Below are 20,747 nucleotides of genomic sequence, written 5' to 3'. Positions count from 1 at the left end.
TAAATCCGAAGTTTGTAAAAAGTAGGCAGTAAACTTGACGGAATTTGAAGGCTAGCTTCCGGATTTGTTATTTCCGAATTTTATAATGTGATTGGCATTAAAAACACGCTCACCTTCAACGAAATTTCCTTTCCGAGGCTTTGTGTCATCCCAATCACATATTGTGCCAATACTTATCATTTTATCGTAATTGAAAAATTTGGAAATTGCACGGTACACTATAGGAACTACGATAAGTTTCTCCTAACACGCGCCATGTTTTTAGGCTTCTCCCATTTGACGGATCCCAATAGTTTTTCTTTTATTTTTGGAACAAAGTTGGTTATCGCAAGAAGTTAACCAGCAAAAATCGGCGTTGCCAAAAGAATTTCTTCATAAAAAAAAATATGAAATTATAAACTCTTTGGAAATAGATAATCTAAAATATTGGATCGATATTGTTTTCCGGGTTCAATATCGTGGTCCATGGAGTTGTGAAGTTCCAAATTGATATCAGCACCTGCTAAATCACCACTTATCGTACCTTTAGCAAGGAACTACTAAATTCCATGAATTACGACAAAACTTACAAGAATCACCAAAACCATCAAAAAATAAATTCCATTTTTGTTACCTCTCAATCTCTCGTAGAAATTAACTATAACAATTCTACTACCGTCCCTAAATAAAACAACTTCATAAAATTTCAATTACTTTATTTCTTTTGGAAAATGCCACAACGATTTTAACATTTCGATAAACAATTTATTATTTCCAAAAATCCGAGGAAGACTAGTTTTGTACAATTTTTATTTGGCAACAGTTGAAATAATTACGAAAATGAATAGCACAAAAAATAATAAATAAAATTACGTACTTAAAAATTGTTAAACAAAATCATAAATTTAACGACAACTGATATACAAAGTACGTGAAAGCTCATTGTCCTCGGTACACCATTCGACTTGTAGTAACTTTCGGTAATGTCATTACAATATTCGTTAAGGGTCGCATGGGGTCCAATGCAGGCCGCGTGGCTTACCACGTGAGCCAAATAATTTTGTTCAAAAACACCCCTGATTAATTGAGATCCAGGACCTGTGGCAAAAACTGCTACATCTTCACCCCCATGAGTCTCGTCTTTAAGGTATGCCGCACCCCTATGTACGTAAAAAGGGTTCGAGTACAAATTTTCGTCGTCGGAGACATCTATCCAGGGGTGAGACTTATTAGGGACAAAGTGGTAATTAAATCCTGGTCCATTTACATACGCAGCAGTGTAATATGTGTTTTCCTTGGCTGTTTCGTTTCCAAGACCTAAGGGATGAAAATTACAATTTACGAAAGCTTAGTCATATCCTCGTTACCAAATGGATTTGTTTTCAATCCCTAGTTGTTACCATTTTTGGTGTTTTTTTACATACCCAGAATAGTTCATACATTAATAAATTAATATTAGCTTTATCAATTACTTTAGGTTATATAAATATAATAAAATATTTCAAGGAACAATTCAAGCATAACTTTCAGAAATATTAGTTTTCCATTATGAATTAAGTTAATTTTCGAGATATAGTTTCATAAAATAGAGGTCCCTATCTATTGAATTAATATTTTCCTTCTATATAACTTTAAAGTATCTATAATTTAAAGACAGGGTCAAAAATTGTATAAGTATATAAGAAGGAAAAATAATATTACGATTTTCTTAATATAAAATTGTGTTTTCAACCGGGGTTAATTTGAAAAATATTTTATTATCATAGGATGGTATATCTTTAGTAATATTTCATATGTGAGATTGGCATCACTGCTTCATAGATGCCTATTATTTAAAAATATCAATTGGTGCAGTTTATATCGAGTTTTTCGGAAAGCACAATGAATTGTGCTGTGTACGATTAGTGTATAAAGTGAATTACAACAACTAAAAGGCCGGTTTTTCTCAGTAAGTTAATTAATAAAAACTAAACTGTGTAAATGATGTATGGAGTACTTTGAAAGAAGATAATAACGTTCTCGGTGAGTTGCTAAAACAATTTAAGGTTATAGGTATTTGATACATAGCTACAATTTTAAATGTTTTCTTCTTAAATTTCATAAACAATACTGTATAATTGGCTTGATAATTTTAGAATTAGGTACTTTTTCTTGACAATAATGTAAAGACAACTTTCATTTATCTTTTAAATGGATGTTCAGAACTTCAATTTTTATATCTACCTACACCTTCAGGCTAATTAATGGCTAACTATAAAGGAAAAAATGAAGCTGTTGACCTAGATATTATAAATATAAATTACTTTAATTATTTTTGGTGATATACTGTAATGTGTAGTGTTAATTTGTTAAGGCTAAACATTCTGTACAATAATTGTTCCGAAAGGTATGTACAGTACATTTCTCGAATTTAAACAATTACGTCACAACGAAAGCACATCACTGTTGCCAAGTCGCTTCAGATTTCTTCAAGGTAATAAAAATAATGAAAATGCATAATATTTTCTTTTATAATTCTGTGAATGACTTACCTAAAATGTCATTTCCTCTCTTTGGATAACCACTAATGGTAAATCCATGCGAATGGTCGGCTGTTACTAAAATTAACGTTTCATCTGGATTTGTCTCGTTTAAAGCATATTCGATTGCTCTGTCGAATTCTGCGGCTTCTGATAGTGCCATTCTGGCTGTGTTTTTATGGTGAGCTATATCTATTAATCCTCCTTCGATCTATAACAAATTATGGTACTTATTGAGAAAAAATCGTATTGAAAATTGAATCATTTAAAAGCGTTTTCTCGTGCTTATTTTTTTTTATGCTGATTTATCCCTAAATTCCTTTGTGGCAAAACTGATTTTTTAGTTACTTACTAATAAAACATATCCATTTTGGCTGTTTCTTAATAGTTGAAGGGCTTTTGCGGTTAAGTCTGTAAGGGATGGCGTTCCTGTTGGACCCGCATCTCTTTGTAACTCAAATGGCAAATGGTTTGCGTGAAATAGGCCTGCAAAGAAGTAAAAGAAAAATGTTATTTATTTTGGTGTCAGTTTTAGGATTTTCGATTAGCTAACTCAAATGTTTCTTCAAATAATTTATCAAAATGTCAAATATTTTTAATGAAGGCGATGGTTAGGTACATAGGTATGTTTAAAGGAAAGCTGGAACCTTTATAATGTGTGATATTATTTAAAAATATCGACCACACGTGAAATCCACCGGCCACTATCGATTCCAATATCAATTTTATTTAGTGACTGCTATGATATTTATAATCAGTTACTTCTTCTAATTTTTCGTCTTCTATAAGGATAGAAGACAGATGACGCTTGGAAGCAATAAGTAATAGGTGACATAGGTTGGTAGGACACTTTCTCAGATATGAAGGGCTATGTAGAGACATATCAAAAGCAGAAACAACAGTTAAAAGGAGTAGAGATAGACCTAGACTAAATGACTGTTCACAAATAGTTTAGGATGAAAGATGTTCTAATGTTAGGGAAATGCGAAGATTAGCTCAGGATAGGAAAGACTAAGAGAGACAGATGCGTGTCCAACCAGTCTTAAGACTGACGACTTTATGATGATGACCATGAATGCTATTTGGTACATCATCATCATCATATAGTCTTCAGTCCTAAGACTGGTTGGACACGCACCTCCACCTTATCCTATCCTGAGCTAATCTTCGCATTTCCCTAAAACTAGAACATCCTACATCATTAACTATTGGCGTACAGTAATCTACTTTAGGTCTACATCTAGCCCTCCTAACTTCCGTTTCTGCCTCTAATATGTCTCTGCTAGACCTTCATGCCTGAGAAGGAGTCCTACCAACCTATCTCGCCTATTTCTTATTGTCTTCCATAGAGTCCTCTTTTCTCCTATTCTTTCTAATACCTCTTCATTTCTAACCTTCCCTATCCACGATATCCTCATCATTCGCCTGTAACACAACATTTCGAACGCTTCTAACATTTTCTTTAGCGCTATTTGGTACAACATAACTAAAATAGTTAGGCGAAACTGCAAGCAAAAATGCGTAATTTATTTTATGGATGGTCCTTCGACATAGACATTTAATACTGGTCAAAATAATAAAACATTAATGACAATTCTAAAATACGTATGTAGGAAAGTAAGAGGCAAATTAAATATCTTAAAAAACTTTTTTTCGTGCATGTCTATATCATGGGGAGACTGAGAGATCTTATAGAGAGGAAGTTAATTTTTTTCCGAAATTTAAATTTCACGTTTTCAGGAATATTTCTGAAAATGTACTGCAAAAATAGGTATGTTTTTTTTATAATTTACGTACTGGGTGATAGATATAGGAACAATATAGGGATGGAATAAAGCCTCTCATTGAGAATGGGTAGTGTCCATACAGTTATGCTTAATTCAGAAATGACGTATTATAAGTGTTATTTTTTATGTATTATCTCTAATGAAAATTTAAATTCTCCTTTTAATGTTTATTCATTTTTTTTTCAAATACAGAAATAAATAGATAACTTACCCAGCAAATATTCGGTATTTTCGTCTACAGACGCCAAACCTTGGTTATCGGTTACAAATTTTGCGTTTGAAGTGCTGTGAGCGTCTTCCCACATTTTGGTCAGATTAAGATTATCCGTTCGTTGACATTCATTCAGCTGTGCGTCGTACACGTATCCCATCATTTGTAATCCACCTCCTAATATTACCTGGATATCGAAATAATAAAAATTTATTGTAATTTTTCATTGAAAAGGTGTTGTCCATAAAATACGTCAGTCAGAATTTTATGTTTTTGGACCCTTCCATCTCCCTTATTTATGCGTTATGCTAAGTCATTGTTTCAGCGACCCCCTATTGCGTCACGAAAACTTGTCCCCTCCCCTTATAAACAATTTCTTATGATTTAAAATAGTAACGAGAATTAGTTTCCATCGTAATGAAAAATTTTTAGAACTGCCAAATTAAAAAAAAAAAATTAAAATAAAATTGATGAACTGCGAACGTCATTTCCTTAGACCCCCCTCCCCTCTTGTGATATCTCGCAATATCCCTTCCTCCCTCTCAATTGTGAACGTATTTTATAAACTACCTTTAATATGGTTGTGACGATTAAAAACCGAAAACAATAATATATCAATTGTAACTAAAATTTCTAGGTGTATTCTTCTACCTATCTTCGCATATGTGAACGCCATCTTGAAGTTTTTTCGACCATTTGGTATATAAATTTAAAAATAGTCCTTATTATACAAAATACTCTAATTGAAAAAAGAACAACCCTTATAGGGCCTTAGGAACAACTATCGGTGTCAAATCGAATCTAAAATAACATGACAAATACTAAAATCTGTAAGTCTTCTAATAGTCGTCGATATTTCTATAGTTGAGATGATCAAAATTGGCATAGTCCCCAATAAATTATCCGTTGGAATGGACGTATCTTCAGTCTTATTTCTACTTGAGACTGTAGTCATTTGCTACGTTTTGAAAACGTCCTTATTAAATTAGGAAATGCTTCATGAATAGTATAGACAAAGTGAAAAGATAACCGAATAACAGTAAGCGGTGCAGCGGTCTGGGGTTGGTCAGGTATGTAAAAGATAAGGGCCGGCTTTATAACTGCCTGGTTGAAATTATATCTTTAAACAAGCATCTTTGCTTTCCTAAATTCCTGAAAATGTTGAAGTTTCTTTAAGGATGTTTGGGAGGTATTTTAAATGCTACGAGACAAATGAAAATTTGGAAGAGCGTTCCTCATTCAATTCTAAAACTCTTGTAAAAATTATAAATCGATTCACTAAACCGTTATAAAGTTATTGAAATTTTAAAAAATTGTAATTTTACACGTCATTTTATGGAGATTCGTTAACGGAACAGATTAAATTTATTTTTATTAGCAGGAAAAAAGCTACCAGAAATTTCAAACTTTTATAATAAGTAACTTGAACTCTGGAGAATCACTTTAGCGTAAGGTTATTCAAATTCACTAAATGGTTATCGAGGAAAAAATGAAAAATTAGCTGAAAATCTCGTTTTTACTTGATAATATAATGATAATATTTATAATTGTCTGAAATAAATGCAATTTTAAAGTTTTAATTATTATTTAAACATATTAAAAAGTTTTACGCTCATTATTAATAAAGATTGAAACTAAATATTTTTTTGTTTCGAAGTTGAAATCACGGCATATTCACTGTCAAAAGTAAGTTAAAATTTTCCATATTATTCGTTATTTCTAATTTTATTCAAAATTTTTGGTCAAATTCCAAATTTTCTCTCAAACCGTATAGTTTTCTTTTAGTATAGATAGTATTTATTTACCTCATGATATGCTGCAAAACCTAATTAATCACGAATTTCTAATTTTTTGTGTTCTTGTCTCCGATTGTACCTCCCAAACATCCGTAAAGTCTAATAATACTGGCAACGTGCTCAAATAATGCTTGTCTGAATCTCTTTCTGTAATGGTTATAACCGAAACATTGAACAGAACCGTGTTCATTCATATACATTTTTTGGTCTATTTGATGCCTCGACTTGTCCGCATTCTAACTACCGGAGTCCGCTGCGGCCGGCGCTCACTCCATCCACTCATACCGAAGAACTCGAACTTTTTTGTTCAAGAATTTCACGAAAGTACATGTATTCTTATGACGAACGATTTAATTGCGAAAATGAAAATGCATTTTGAATCTTAAGAAACCTCTCCACCGTCTTGGTTTTTTAAAATTTATGCTTACCCTGAAGTTCTTTCCGGGAGCGTCTTCGACTAATTGCCGGGGTATATCTTTTACTTGAGAGCGATATTCCGGAGGAACTTTTGAGTCACATTCCCAGTCTCGATGGTTAATATTCGCGTAAGTGGCAGCAGGCGTTGCATGGGTTATTCTGGTAGTTGTCACAATACCTATTGCAGTAATTAATAATGATAATTAAACGGTGTAATACGTAAATATTGAAACAGTTACAAAGATTTTGCCAATTGATAATTAGAAAGTTTGTTCCTTCTGAGAAGTCGATGAATAGAATTGGATTGAATCATTCATTGTTACATGACTTAATTCAGGGATTAGTAACCATCTTCAACTCGACATTTTTAATAATGATTCCACATATTTTATTTAATGGATGAAGGTTTAGTCAGAGACATATTAGATGCAGAAACAGGTGTTAAGAGGAGTAGAGGTAGACCTAGATTAGATTACTGTTCACAAATAGTTAAGGATGTGGGATGTTCTAGTTTTAGGGAAATGCGAAGTTTAGCTCAGGATAGGAAAGAGTGCAGGTGCGTGTCCAACCAGTCTTAGGACTGACGACCTTATGATGTTGATTAAAATAACAACTAACAAACATTCAAAAATACAATGTGTAATTATACAACACGCTACTGAAGTGAAACTTTCTCAAACACACAAACATACCGGGATAGGAGTTAAGGAATTAGTTTAATGGTACTATTTGTACACTATGAATTTAAATTTTACACTACCCATGCCGGAGTTGCCTGTAACGAACGTTGCATTGAAGCGCGCTCACGGCTCAAGCGATCCCCACTACGAACTCGACTACGCGGCCGAGTAGAGAGGGGACATCCGTTGCATGATTTCGTTACATAGCAACTCGCATTAAACGAACTTACCCTACCGTGCGTAAAGAAGTTTCACTTCAAAAAAATCCAACAACATTGTACTGTACTTGCCTGTGTCCTTTCCAGCATCTTGAGCCCATTTCATAATTCCTTCCAATTTTCCCTCTTCATAAGTGATAGGATTAAAAATATCGCCGTAGTTTGTTTGATCGAGGCCTAACATTTTATATCGTGTTTTGATACCTGAGAAAGTACAATAGTTACACCGATTCAGTTTAAATTAGAATTAAAAGTAACTTTTTACACAATTTTAGTTCTTAGAATTACCTAGCTGTATATTGCAATCAGTAATTATATCAATTGTAATCTTACAGAGGTAAACAAAAGTTAGCCGTTCGTAGAAAAAAAAATTCTTATAATCATTTAATAACATAAAAGAAAATGATAAATAAACATAATAATTAGTTTAATTACATTAATTCTAAATAGTTAACTGTATAAGCTCTTATTGGATTAGATTTTTATAAAATGAAATGTATATATTATTGGTCAAAGTCCAATTCAGGAGAAGTTAGTTTTATCTAGACAAAATTGGTTCATCCACGATTTATTTGATCTCATCATCACGCCATAGATAGACTCGATTAATCTTCGACCAAATCAAAGATCCTCTACATAGGCATGTTTATATGCAATGTATACGTACACTTAAACTTGTATAAACGTGCTTATGTGGAGTGAGTCAGTGATCTATCGAAACTGCCCACGGCGTGCTGATGAGATCAAATAAAATCGAAATCGCAATCCTCGTCTTAAATTATCGACCAAGAGCTTAATCTGTTCCTAAATATTTTAAATAAATGCTGGGTTTTTTAAAATTGATTTTTATTTTGAATAGTGAACGTTGTAAATGTAATTGAGTTACCTGAAAATATGGACGTTGCCGTTGCAGCAGAATCAGGCACTTGTTTGTCCACCGTGTACGTCTAAAAAAACATTTAAAAAATCAACAATGGAATGTTAACATGATGATCGTTAATATTTCTAATTAGTTCTGCATCTATAAATAGAACATCGTAAGTGTGGGTACAGAGAAAAAATAACTCAACTGACGCCTTTTGGCTACCCTGAGCTTTACAATCCTAACTAATATAATTATAAATTGGAAAGTGAGTTTGTTTGTTTGTTTATTTGTTACAATTTCACGCCATAACTGTTTAACCGATCGTCATGAAAATTTGTGCAAACATTGTCAGCGTTACAGAGAATGATATAGGGTATTTTTTATCCAGAAAAGAAAAACACTGTTCCCGAGGGGTAAAAAAATTAGTTTCAAGATCTTTGACACATATTTAGGGCATCAATTCAATGAATGTTTGTACACTCAGTGTCAGGTGTACAGGAAAGAACATAGGGTACGTTTCATCCAGAAAAATACTGATTTTTGTCTGTATATCTGTCTGTCTTTTTTATTTAAAATTACGATTTCCCGTGTTAAAACAATTGAAATTTGTTTTTATATTGTACCTTTACGAGACCAACGTTTGGAAAATTTTCAAAATTTAAACAATGCTCTTCCCCCATTTTCCCATATTCCCTTTGCCCTTTGTAAATCCTTGCAGCAGTTATAGTCGATATTCCCATTCCATCTCCAATAAATATGATGACATTTTTGGCAACGTTGCGCCTTTGCCTTTCGTTTTCTTCTAAAACACGTTGCAATTGTTCCGTACCATATTGCCACCAGTAATCTCGATCTAAATAAAAAATATACTTATAGTTAGGACATTCGAAATTGGCTTGGTCCGCAATAAAACTATCGCATTTACTTTCTTCTTTCAACTTACTAACTAGACTAGAGCGGTTGCTGACAGAACGCCTACTATTGCAGGGAATATCGTAAACTTAGAAAAGAGATGTCAGGTAGAAATTGCAGCGGGCAATAATATAGAAAAAGGAATAACATTACATCAATTAATGTGCAACAAAAAGAGAATTTGAGGAATTTAAGGTAGCAAGGACGCTTGTTTAAAGATAAAGGGTCGTAACTGTTGAAAGCGTTGATTTAGAAGTTTGATTTTTTCCACAGCTCTAAGCGATATAGTTGGGACGTTCTAAATTGGCATAGTCCGCAATAAAACTGTCGCATTTACTTTCTTCTATCAACTTACTAACTATACCGTGAACTTAGAAAAGAGATGCCAGGTAGGAATTGCAGCGGACAATAACAAATAAAAATTAACATTACATGAGTAACAGAAAGAGATGCAGACAAACAGAATTTGAACATGTTCCCAGTATCGGACTTTAAAAAAAGTTCAACATTCTTAAGAATTTAGGGGAGCAAAGACGCTTGTTTAAATATATAATTCTAATCAGGCAGCTATAAAGCCAACAATGATCTTTTGCGTACCTAAGCAACCTCTAACCGCTTCATCGCTTACTATTATTCGGTTATCTCTTTTTACTTTGTCTGTATTACTCTTAAAACATTTCCTAACTTAACAAGGGCGTGTCCACAGAAAATGACTACAATCCCAAGTGGAAACAAGAAAGAAGATATTTCAATCACGACGAATTGTTAAAGGAATTTTTCTTTGTATTATATAATTGGTATTTATACATAAATAATATTCCTAAGTCGCATTTTCAAAGGAAATATAAGAGGAAAAGTAACTAGTAAATTAATAAGGACTATTTTAAGGTATCCAGATTTCTTGGCCTGTGATTCCCATAAAGTGTTAGGCTTCTCATAGTGATTTATTTACAACAAATACAGAATATTTACTTAGCATTTATTTAGAAATTAGACTACGAATTTCTTATCTTTCTTTAATATTCAAATGGCTTATTACAATTACTGTTTTTTACTATTATTTGTTTCGAATACCTAACAATTTTAGTTCAAAAGTAATATTTAATAATAATAAAAGTAATAATCAACTATAACATTTTTCTTTGTATAGTTCCACATTGAAAAGAAAGTTATGACTTAATTACGTAATTCTAAAGTCTAAACCCAAGTTTTCTTTCAGTAGTCGCTGTAAGGATAATTTAATTTTGAAATCCTATTTAATCGTAGATTGCTTTTATTTAATACAATTAACCTTAATAGCTGAAATTGTTATCTTTTATGTTTAGCAAAAGCAATTAAAAGTAGGAGCTGGTATTTAACTTGTAATTAAAAAGGTAGGTTTTTATCGAATTGCGCTAATATTTTACGTTGGATATTGTTATCAGCCCGTAAAATTTTTATAAAAAGTGAAGATAGACGTCTCTATTGTAAATCATACGATAATAATATAAATGGGATGTAATTTTTTGTGCAAAAACATTTTTCTTGTAATTATTCTCTTTTTGCAAAAGGACTCTACTATATAAATCCATTTGGTATCTAAAATTATTATTTGAATCTGTTCTTTAATTTTGAAAATAAGAAACTTTGCAGATTCGAGGATTGTAGTATTAAAATATTGGATAATAACGTTCAGTTACAGCATGTCCAGTAACTTAGGGGGTTGTTCATAAGCCACATGACTGTGTAAGGGGGCAGGGATCTGGTAATAGGCCGTATGCATGGGGGGAGGCAGTTAGATTCCGTGCTTTTTTATGATGACGTATTTTCTGAGATAAACAGTTTAAAAAAATGACTGGTATCGACATTTACAGTTTTAGATAGTTTTGAATAATAAAATAAAATTAAATTCAAATTAGTATGAAAAGTTAAATAGGCCACGTTAATGTACATAGGGGAGGATAAAATCAAAGCAGGTCATTGGAGTTGATAAGTGTCTAAAATAGAGACCCTAAGTCACCCTAAGAAAAGTTGAAATAAATTATGTTACTGCCAAACAAAAGAATTGCCCCACTGATATCATCATCATCATAAGGTCATCAGTCCTAAGACTGGTTGGACACGTACCTCCACTCTTTCCTATCCTGAGCTAAACTTCGCATTTCCCTAAAACTNTATTAATAATATTGGGAGTGCATAAAAATTGATTGTGCATGCTAGTCTTTAGGTTTTTATTATTTAGCAAAAAAATATACGTATTATGTAGTAGCAGTTCTCTATGTAAATTTTCAATCGCATTATTTTAAAATGTCATTTTATTTAAATACTACAATATACAAGCTAATTAATAATAGATGTGTTACATATTATCAGGGCGGGGAAGCTAATATTCTAATTAAGAGTACTAAAAATCATAGATTTTAATCTAAATATTTTCATAAACTTCAAAATTAAAATCTGTTGAAGTTAATCACTTTCTTTGCTAAAATCAATAAAATTTTTCCAAGTTTTATTGCCTCATAACGCTTATCCTAATTGTTGGTAGGTAAAATCCTTGCGCCAAAACTAATCCTTTATTAATATAAGCCTACCCTGAAGGTTTTGGCTAAAAAATATTAATGTGAACTCGGTCATTCGGATGATCAAATGCTATAGAAAAATGACCTTCTTCAACTTGACACGAAATCGATTTTCAATATATTCTAGCACACCTAGTACATTAATATGGGGTCATTAATTGAGCCCATTTCGATTTTTCTTCCAGCAGCGTCTTACCCTTTATAAATTTTTTAGGAACTTTTATGGTTTCTGTCCATCCTTTGGTTTAAATGAAGACATACGGGTGGTGTAGCCTAGAGGTTTAGACTGTAAAAAACATTTGGGAAGGCATCTGCTCGATTCCGTGTTCATTTACTCCATTTGATCTGCCCTAGTCCAAATTTTTCTGTGGTTACCTTTTCTCATTTGGGAAAATTGTAGGGTAACTTTTAATAATTACGTACTACACAAAAATGGTGTTGCTACATTACTGGACATACTTATTATTAGATTAAAATACTTTCAGAGGTTAAACTTACCTTGTTGAAGCAGTTTTTCTTCAGTCGCGGGGGGGAATCTTCTAAAATTGTCTGCAATATGATATAAAATATATAAATTACTTAATTAAATATGATGCTAGGTGTTATTTACATTTTAATGTTCGTTTTTAATAAATTTTGCAAAAATAGTTCAATTTAATTTATGGACTTGTACGATACCTACAATTATGAGTATTTTGGTTAAATTAATACTGCATATAAAAAGGAATTGTTATTGTAATAGCTAAAGTACATTTTTTACTCATTGTGAAAACAAACAAACTATTATAAAAAACATTGAAAAGTTAATTAAAAAATATTTCTCGATAATGTAACTTACCCTTTACAACAGCACAATGAATAAAACTTTTTAAACATAACGAAACAATTAAGTAGAGGCCAAAATTGTTCATTTTTGAAATTGGAATTTGACAATATTTATAGGTAAAATTTAGAGTTTGTTAATAAACGAAATGCGACAGTTGCCCAAAAAAAATTAGTAGCTCATTGTTGATAAGAGTTAGACCTCGAAAGAATCTATTGTAAGTTATGATCAAACTGATAAAATCATGGATGTTCAGACGCCTTTTAAACTGACTAATCCTGGCAATTGTAAACCGGGAAAATTCTTATCAAATTCGTACGAAACCGGAATGTACAATAAATAATTTGTTAGTTCAGGATTTAAGACGAGATTTTCTAGCACGTGTTACTTGCAATAAAACTTGGTGACTGTCAACTTTTGTTCACATGGAAAACTGATCGTCAAAAGTATATTACGTTGCTCGAAATTTTTTTTTAAGCCCTATGATACACTTGCATCCACATATGCATATACGCGGAAGCACAATACACACGCGTTTGAACCACTATACGAAACTATTGATTTTCCTTTTTTGATATTCTTATTATACATCTGCAGTTATCTGCACTTGAAAAACGAAAAATAACCGTAATTTTACGGTTTAAATAATAATAATAATAGTAATAGCAATCGTTTTATTCAATTTACGATCAGATAGGCCATGAAATCGTAACTCGAATCCATTATACTCACTTTATTGCCACTTTTCTTTTGTACTTAATAATTTCACGTACAGACCGTACTAATAATAAACCACAACAAACTTGAACGTGCGAATAATTCGATTGACTAATTGATTACAATAATAATAATTAATTGGTTCTACGTTTTAAATGTTTTTATGAACGACTTCTTAGCCACTAAACACGTACACGCGAAGTGGCGGATGCCAGGAAGTTCGAGAACACAAAAAAATTCAAATTCTAAGGATACAATGGGCATACGTATATTACGCCCTTTGTGTTTTCATACTACTAGGGATAAAGGGGTTTTCAGAATGCGAGCAAATGTCAACGAACTCCGAGAAAAAGTCTAATCCATAAAGATGCTGTAACCTAGGTAAGGGTAAGACGCCATAAGCAGTTGTAATTGGGGGAAAGTTCGAAGTGGCTTAATTGATGATTTTTTTTTATGTTTTCGTGGAAGAGGGGAAATCTTCAAAAGACACCCAGCCGTCCGTACGACTGGGTAGTGTCGGATTTCCGAGGAAGAAGTTCTCGGACCTACCGACTAAAACCCCTCTACCTGATGATCCATAGTAATGTCCTAATTGTATATATTCAAGATCGTTTCGTACAATCTTGTGTAAAATTGCAAAAGGTCATTTTTCTGTAGATTTACATGTATCACCAATTTTTTTAAATTAGACTTTGAAGGAGGCTTAGACCATTGCTTAGCATTCGGAAGTACTTGGTCTAAGCCTTTTTGTGATTTTCTTCGATTACTTAGACAAATGCTGGGGTAGTAATATTCCACTCCCACTCCCACGATTCCTATAAGGAAGCCGAAAGGGTCTTCCGCTAAATCCTGGGACATAGTTCGGAGGCCCTGCCCGCCCATCAGTGTTAGTAGTTGGTGGGAATGAAACATTCAAAAGTTTTTTTATTAAAACGTATTTTATGAGTGTCGCATGCAATACGATAATTTGCCACAAAATCTGTAGAATATGATTGAAGGATATATCCCAAATGAACCCGAAATAATCCAAATTCTAACATTGCAGAAATATATTCACAGTTAAAAATTTGTTATAATAATACAAAAACGATTACTCGGTAGCTGTATTAATTATTATAAACGATTTTATATTTAATGTCTTTTTCCCAATAAATGATTCTTATAATGATATTAAATGCCTCTCATTAAAAAAAATTGAATCTGAGTATTGAAAACTTAATATTCTAATTAAGAGTACTAAAAATCATAGATTTTAATCTAAATATTTTCATAAACTTCAAAATTAAAATCTGTTGAAGTTAATCACTTTCTTTGCTAAAATCAATAAAATTTTTCCAAGTTTTATTGCCTCATAACGCTTATCCTAATTGTTGGTAGGTAAAATCCTTGCGCCAAAACTAATCCTTTATTAATATAAGCCTACCCTGAAGGTTTTGGCTAAAAAATATTAATGTGAACTCGGTCATTCGGATGATCAAATGCTATAGAAAAATGACCTTCTTCAACTTGACACGAAATCGATTTTCAATATATTCTAGCACACCTAGTACATTAATATGGGGTCATTAATTGAGCCCATTTCGATTTTTCTTCCAGCAGCGTCTTACCCTTTATAAATTTTTTAGGAACTTTTATGGTTTCTGTCCATCCTTTGGTTTAAATGAAGACATACGGGTGGTGTAGCCTAGAGGTTTAGACTGTAAAAAACATTTGGGAAGGCATCTGCTCGATTCCGTGTTCATTTACTCCATTTGATCTGCCCTAGTCCAAATTTTTCTGTGGTTACCTTTTCTCATTTGGGAAAATTCCATATAGATAATTTATTATTTTTCTTCTGTCCCCATTTCGTTCGTATAATTTTTCTCCCTTCCCGCCACACTAAACCCATTAAAAGTGGTTTCCGCCCTCCAGCGCAATTTCAAGCGTCCCCCTGATCGTCTGCATTGGTAGTTAATGCCAATGTGACAGCCAAATGCTTTAAGTTCTTTAGTGGTTTCTAACTGTCTGTTTGTCATAGGTCTTGAATTCTCTTATTTATAAATAACTTTTTACATGCTCAGTTGATGAATGTGTTTTTACGTAGGTCTCTACAAATATAACAATAAGGCTTGGGATGTCTTAATTTTAGTCCCTAGATTTCGATATATTTGCTTTGAAAGTTGTTTTAATTATCAATGCAAAATATCTGAAAATATCGTAGTTTTTGGTACTTTCAATGAATATAATTGTAACCAACGTTGTTCGTCATCATAAGGTCGTCAGTCCTAAGACTGGTTAGACACGTACCTCCAACCAACGTTGTTATAAAAGGAATTTATAGAAAATTAAAAAGAAAATCTATACGAGACATTCCAAATATTTGGAACAATTTTGGGTAAATCTTCTGAAACGGAGCCACTGAATTGGAGATCAAGTGATAACATTTTGGCAAACTTAACTTAAAACCATTCAATAGGAATAAGTTTTATTTGATTAATTGATGTGCTCTGATTGACATGTCTACAGTACTTTGCAATATAGGCTTAAGTTAAACTATAGTGGGAGGGGATTCCCTTATTGATGTGTGTGAACTGCTATGCACTGGGACTTAAGTGGCATACACTACGGAAGGTTACGGTGGGATAAGTTTTCCTAAATAACATGTTTAGGTTAGCCTATGGTGATAGAGGATTTAAGGATTTTCTTATTTGTTTATGTAAAGTGCTACACGCCACAACAGGTTTAGGTTAGGTTATGGCCGGTTATCGGGGATTACCATCTAAATTTGGACGGTTCAACTATTGGCGAAACAACCATTCAGTTTTTTATTTTTGTTTATCACAGAAAATCGCTTAATGAGAAACAATAAGTAAACGTGCAACAACGTTAAAACATGCTATTTAATGTCAATAACGGAGCAACAAAAAAAATCACGATCATAGATTTGATTCACATAAAAATGTGACCGAAAACCATGAATGCTTATAAATACCATCATGGCCATGATACAATTGCTGTAGGTTCACGTTTTACCAGTAAACGAATAATTGCTTTTTTAGTTTAATTTAACGTTCAAATTTTGCCGTTAAGTTACAAAAATTCCCATGACGAACCTCTACAGGGTGTTGTCAACTTTTCAAAACATTTTGTTTTAATTTTGAACACGTTTCTTAGCACAGGTAATATTTAAAGCAAGAAAATGTTAACTGAAATATTATCTTCGAATTGATTATTGGTTTTTTTAAATGTTTTATGCTTGTTCTTATGATATTATTTTGTAATTTGCCATACAAAAACGAACTTTACCGATTCTGAATGATGAATGTTAGATTTTTAGTTATTTTAATGATAGAAGGTAATAAAGACTGCACTTTAGTATCTAGTGGAGGCAAATTCCACTGGGGGTGTGATACATCAAGTGATTAATAGCATACAAATAACCATATGGGCTTAAAAATAAAGCAATTTTTTCGATACTACAGATAGATACTTTTGTTTTATTAATATTATACATGTATAGACAATGTGGATTTTCAGCACCTTTTGACCCCTTTCCCAAATTCTGGCTACGCCACTGATCGCCGATTACGAATCTGATTGTCTTATCAGGATATTCTTTTGCGATTAAATATTTCAATAGGTGATTGAAGACTTTTTGAATATTAGGAATAGGATTTCAGATATCGATAATTGAGATTCTTTAGATATTTTAGATTTAGATTTTTTTCTAAAAATAAGGAATGTTACATTGTTGATCAGAATGTGGGAACTGAAAAGCTATTTAAATCATATGGAGAGAATATAGAGAAAAATAGAGCAAATGTGTTAGTAAATTAAATTATTACTGATTCTTGTATTAATTGTTGGTGCATTTAATTTTTGATATTCCAAATTATAAAAATGAAAAACAGTAAGTGTTAAGTTTCAAAACAATTTATTCACAATGTCGTCATTGTATTGTTTCATTATGCAACGAAATACACTGTATCGATTGTAAATAAATCCCTTTGAAACTCAACTCCTAGTGTTTTTCATTTTTTTAAATTTAAAATTATAATTATTTTAATTCAGATAGACTACTTAAAAATTCGAATACACTAATGTACAAAGAGTAGTATAAATCGTACGAATAGAACTTCAAACACCTAAAAAACAATACTGAAATCTTAGCAACAGATTTTTTTTGTTTTCCATCACAATTTTTACGTAAATACCAATCTGATGTATTTCAAGTTCACACCTCCCGTTAAATGACGTAATACCTACCTATAAACAGTTTTGCTAAACATTAATTTAATCCTATTTATTTTAAAGATAATTAATATTTAAACTTTGAAAAGGAACTGTTATCAGCATAACAAAGTTATAAAATTAGGCAAACATGTGCAGGATATTTGTTCAATCTTATTAAATCAAACATACACGTACTCACTAAAAACTGCTTAATAATTCTTCATATTTTTCAGTTTTGCGGCATCAACAAAAAGTCTGCGATGAACGTGATCATTAATCGTTTTCAGACATTACTTTTATTTAAGTATGAATAAGCACTTTTACAATGCAAAAATAAGGAAGGCTTAAAGTGTATTAAATTATGTGGCAAAAAGATTATTTTATCTTTATTTGTTTAAGGATCAGTAGTTCTTTTGGTTCTTAATTTAAATACTTTTTTAAATAAAGTATTATACTTTATTAATAATTACTAAAACTTTCTTTGATCCACCGTATTAAAATACCCTTTATCATTTTCTTATTTTCATTAGATTTTCATATTTTCAGCCTTATTAAAATTAACAAAAAAAATATGCTTTCGAATAAAAAAAATAATAATAAATTGATTCTTCAACTTTTGAAATAACATTCAATTTTAAATATTGTAGGTACAGTAGGTACAAGTAAAAGTCACCAGAAAACATATCCAGCCACTAGTTAATTAAAATAAATATGATTTCTTTTATTTACCTTTCTTATATTAAGCAATAGAAAAACATAGTACAGATAAAAAACAAATTTATTAATGTATTTTATGAATTTAACAAATTATAATTACACTTTAAACTTATTCATCTATTAAAAATGCCGAAACACTTTTATGATAATTATCGGGCAATTCCTTTTCTAATTCGTGTCTGTCTAACCATTTAAACTTAGAATCCTTTTTGTTAACTTGTCCGTCCTTGTGATGAGCTGCGTATATGAAAATCTTAAACAACAATGCTAATTAAAACAAATAGCAGTACTTCCCGTGTTTTAAAATGGAGCAAATGTAACTTTTAATTTAAAAAAATGGTATTGCATCGACTGGGAATGGAACGCGGGCCGTCCGTGTGATAAACGAGCAAATATTTTACTCAAGGCAAATACATGTACTACTCATGATGATATATAAAAAAAAACTCGAACTTTTTCACGCAAAAATTTCAGGAAAATGCATCTATATATATATATATTCTTATAGTATGTGTATTAGTTATACACCCATGAGTCGCGTGACCTCTCGTTCTGCACTCTTTTTTAATAGAATTATTTTCACAAGTACTAATTCTGAATTGCTCATAGGTAAAAAGAGGTTTTAAACTTATTGTTTACCTTAGCACCCACTGAACCAGTTTTGCTCCTAATTTCATTTGGGTATTTGTATTTATAAAACCCTGCAGGTGCATTTCCAAAAAATTGAGCTCTGATTTCTGTTCCACAACTCTCTTTTAAAATCCTTTCAGCAGTCTTGAAGAAATAACTAGTTATACAATAAAATAATTACAAAACAACAAGAATACCTGTCGTAAAGTTTCACCCTCTTTTCGCTTGCCTTGGGGTAATAAATAGTAATTTTTATTATTCAAATTGTGCTGTACCAGAAGAACCAGATGCTTGTCTAATTTTCTAGATAAAGAAGTAACATCATTTGCTTTATCTGCTTCTAAAATGTTGCCATTGCCCATTAAAATTGTTGCTTAATAGGTATTCTGTTTACCTGTCAATCTATCAGCTTCCTTAAACTTTGATCTGGCTTCAGTTGCTGCATCAATAAAATCTTGAACCGTTTGTAAAGTTGAAACCTCTACTTCTTCTCCTTTTTTAAGCTGCTGACTTATGTTTCTGCAATTTAGAAAATAGTATTAGTTATCAAAAACAGATGCATACGTTGCAAAATAACTAACTGTTCCTGTTCATGTCTTAGCTCCCAGTCATTTTTATAACTTCGCTCTAGTTCAATATCTGCAAACATTTTTTTAACTTTCACTTCAATATCACTTAGTGGCGGTGTTATAATCGGACAACGTTCTAAACAAACTGCAGCAAATAAATCCCATTTTTGTGCAACTTGTACAGAACTGTAAGATGCTGCAAAACAGTAATCAAATGTTAACATTAACTATTTTGTTCATATCTGGAATACTAAACTAACCTGAATTTAATATTTGGGATGACGTTTTTGCTAAAAATGCATATGTTCTAATCATTCTATTAAGCTGCAAAGCTTAAATAATATTGAATTTTTGAGGTTAAAGATGGGTTAAAGTATTAGGTTATGTATATTTCTCTTGAGGTCATTTAGGTTTTTGTTTGAGGCCTTTATGTGTGTTTTCATTTAGCCATTATTAAGGTGCTGTCCATTATTTACAATTCACAAAGTAGTATTCTTTAGTAATATATTAATGTTTTATTTAGAAAAGTGCATTACATTTAGTGATTAGTAATAATCTAAAAAAAAAACAATAGCAGATGTACAATATTTTATTTATACAATCTTTTGATATTAAAATTTAGTTTTATACAAACATTATTACAATATTGTTTGTGATAATGATCTAATGATCACCAAATTGTTACCTTTAATTTTTGAGCAGGATCCACTATATAATTTACGTATAACATTTTCTAGATACCAATTTGAATAATTAATAATAATAATAATAGCATTGTACATTTTGATTAATACAAAAAATACTTTGTTTTTGCATACACTAGAAAGCGTATATATACATATAGTATATTTATATCTAGTACATCACTCTCATAGCAAATGGACATACAATTATATTTAACACGTGTTAAAATAGTTAAATTCTACTACTTAATAGTAAATAAACTAATTTCCAACAATAACAGTAAATTCTTATTCTAATTTAACAAATTTTAACTGCATTATTAAATATTTAAAACTAGGAATGGTACAATCATTGAGCTATAATTTAAGCTAAGGCATGTTTGGTTGAAATAATGTTATAAAGGTTTGAAGAACTAATTGTAAGCAGGTAGCACATAATTAACTACTATGAAGA

At 31.5% G+C, this 20,747-nt stretch overlaps 2 protein-coding genes across 2 annotated transcripts; both read right to left on the bottom strand.

The window, feature by feature from the left end:
- Positions 1-678: 678 nt before the first annotated feature.
- Positions 679-13,290, bottom strand: LOC108741613 (alkaline phosphatase 4-like). Its single transcript, XM_018476465.1, has 10 exons — positions 12,781-13,290; positions 12,441-12,491; positions 9,096-9,325; positions 8,494-8,554; positions 7,680-7,811; positions 6,721-6,887; positions 4,497-4,683; positions 2,851-2,984; positions 2,511-2,709; positions 679-1,296 (listed from the first exon to the last, which is right to left on the bottom strand). The coding sequence occupies exons 1-10, from the start codon at positions 12,851-12,853 to the stop codon at positions 857-859; spliced, it is 1,674 nt and encodes a 557-aa protein (XP_018331967.1). The 5' UTR covers positions 12,854-13,290; the 3' UTR covers positions 679-856.
- Positions 13,291-18,454: 5,164 nt separating this feature from the next.
- On the bottom strand, positions 18,455-20,000 carry LOC108741601 (39S ribosomal protein L46, mitochondrial). The gene is made up of 6 exons (XM_018476452.2): positions 19,871-20,000; positions 19,623-19,806; positions 19,436-19,560; positions 19,239-19,381; positions 19,051-19,185; positions 18,455-18,664 (listed from the first exon to the last, which is right to left on the bottom strand). The coding sequence occupies exons 1-6, from the start codon at positions 19,923-19,925 to the stop codon at positions 18,521-18,523; spliced, it is 786 nt and encodes a 261-aa protein (XP_018331954.1). The 5' UTR covers positions 19,926-20,000; the 3' UTR covers positions 18,455-18,520.
- Positions 20,001-20,747: the final 747 nt, after the last annotated feature.

This window comes from Agrilus planipennis, unplaced genomic scaffold (genome assembly GCF_000699045.2).
Source record: "Agrilus planipennis isolate EAB-ADULT unplaced genomic scaffold, Apla_2.0 scaffold320, whole genome shotgun sequence".
Lineage (NCBI taxonomy): Eukaryota > Metazoa > Arthropoda > Insecta > Coleoptera > Buprestidae > Agrilus > Agrilus planipennis.
The sequence above is the reverse complement of the archived record's forward strand: the minus strand, read 5'-3'. Positions and strand labels throughout refer to the sequence as shown.

Excerpts from the sequence above, each read along its gene's own strand:
- LOC108741613 (XM_018476465.1), bottom strand. The coding sequence starts at position 12,853 with ATGAACAATTTTGGCCTCTACTTAATTGTTTCGTTATGTTTAAAAAGT. Across the intron at positions 9,326-12,440 it reads AGAAAAACTGCTTCAACAAG|ATCGAGATTACTGGTGGCAA; the intron begins GTAAGTTTAACC and ends TTTTTTATTTAG. Across the intron at positions 7,812-8,493 it reads GGCAACGTCCATATTTTCAG|GTATCAAAACACGATATAAA; the intron begins GTAACTCAATTA and ends GTACTTTCTCAG.
- LOC108741601 (XM_018476452.2), bottom strand. The coding sequence starts at position 19,925 with ATGATTAGAACATATGCATTTTTAGCAAAAACGTCATCCCAAATATTA. Across the intron at positions 19,561-19,622 it reads CTAAGACATGAACAGGAACA|AAACATAAGTCAGCAGCTTA; the intron begins GTTAGTTATTTT and ends TCTAAATTGCAG. Across the intron at positions 19,186-19,238 it reads AGGGTGAAACTTTACGACAG|ACTGCTGAAAGGATTTTAAA; the intron begins GTATTCTTGTTG and ends TATTTCTTCAAG.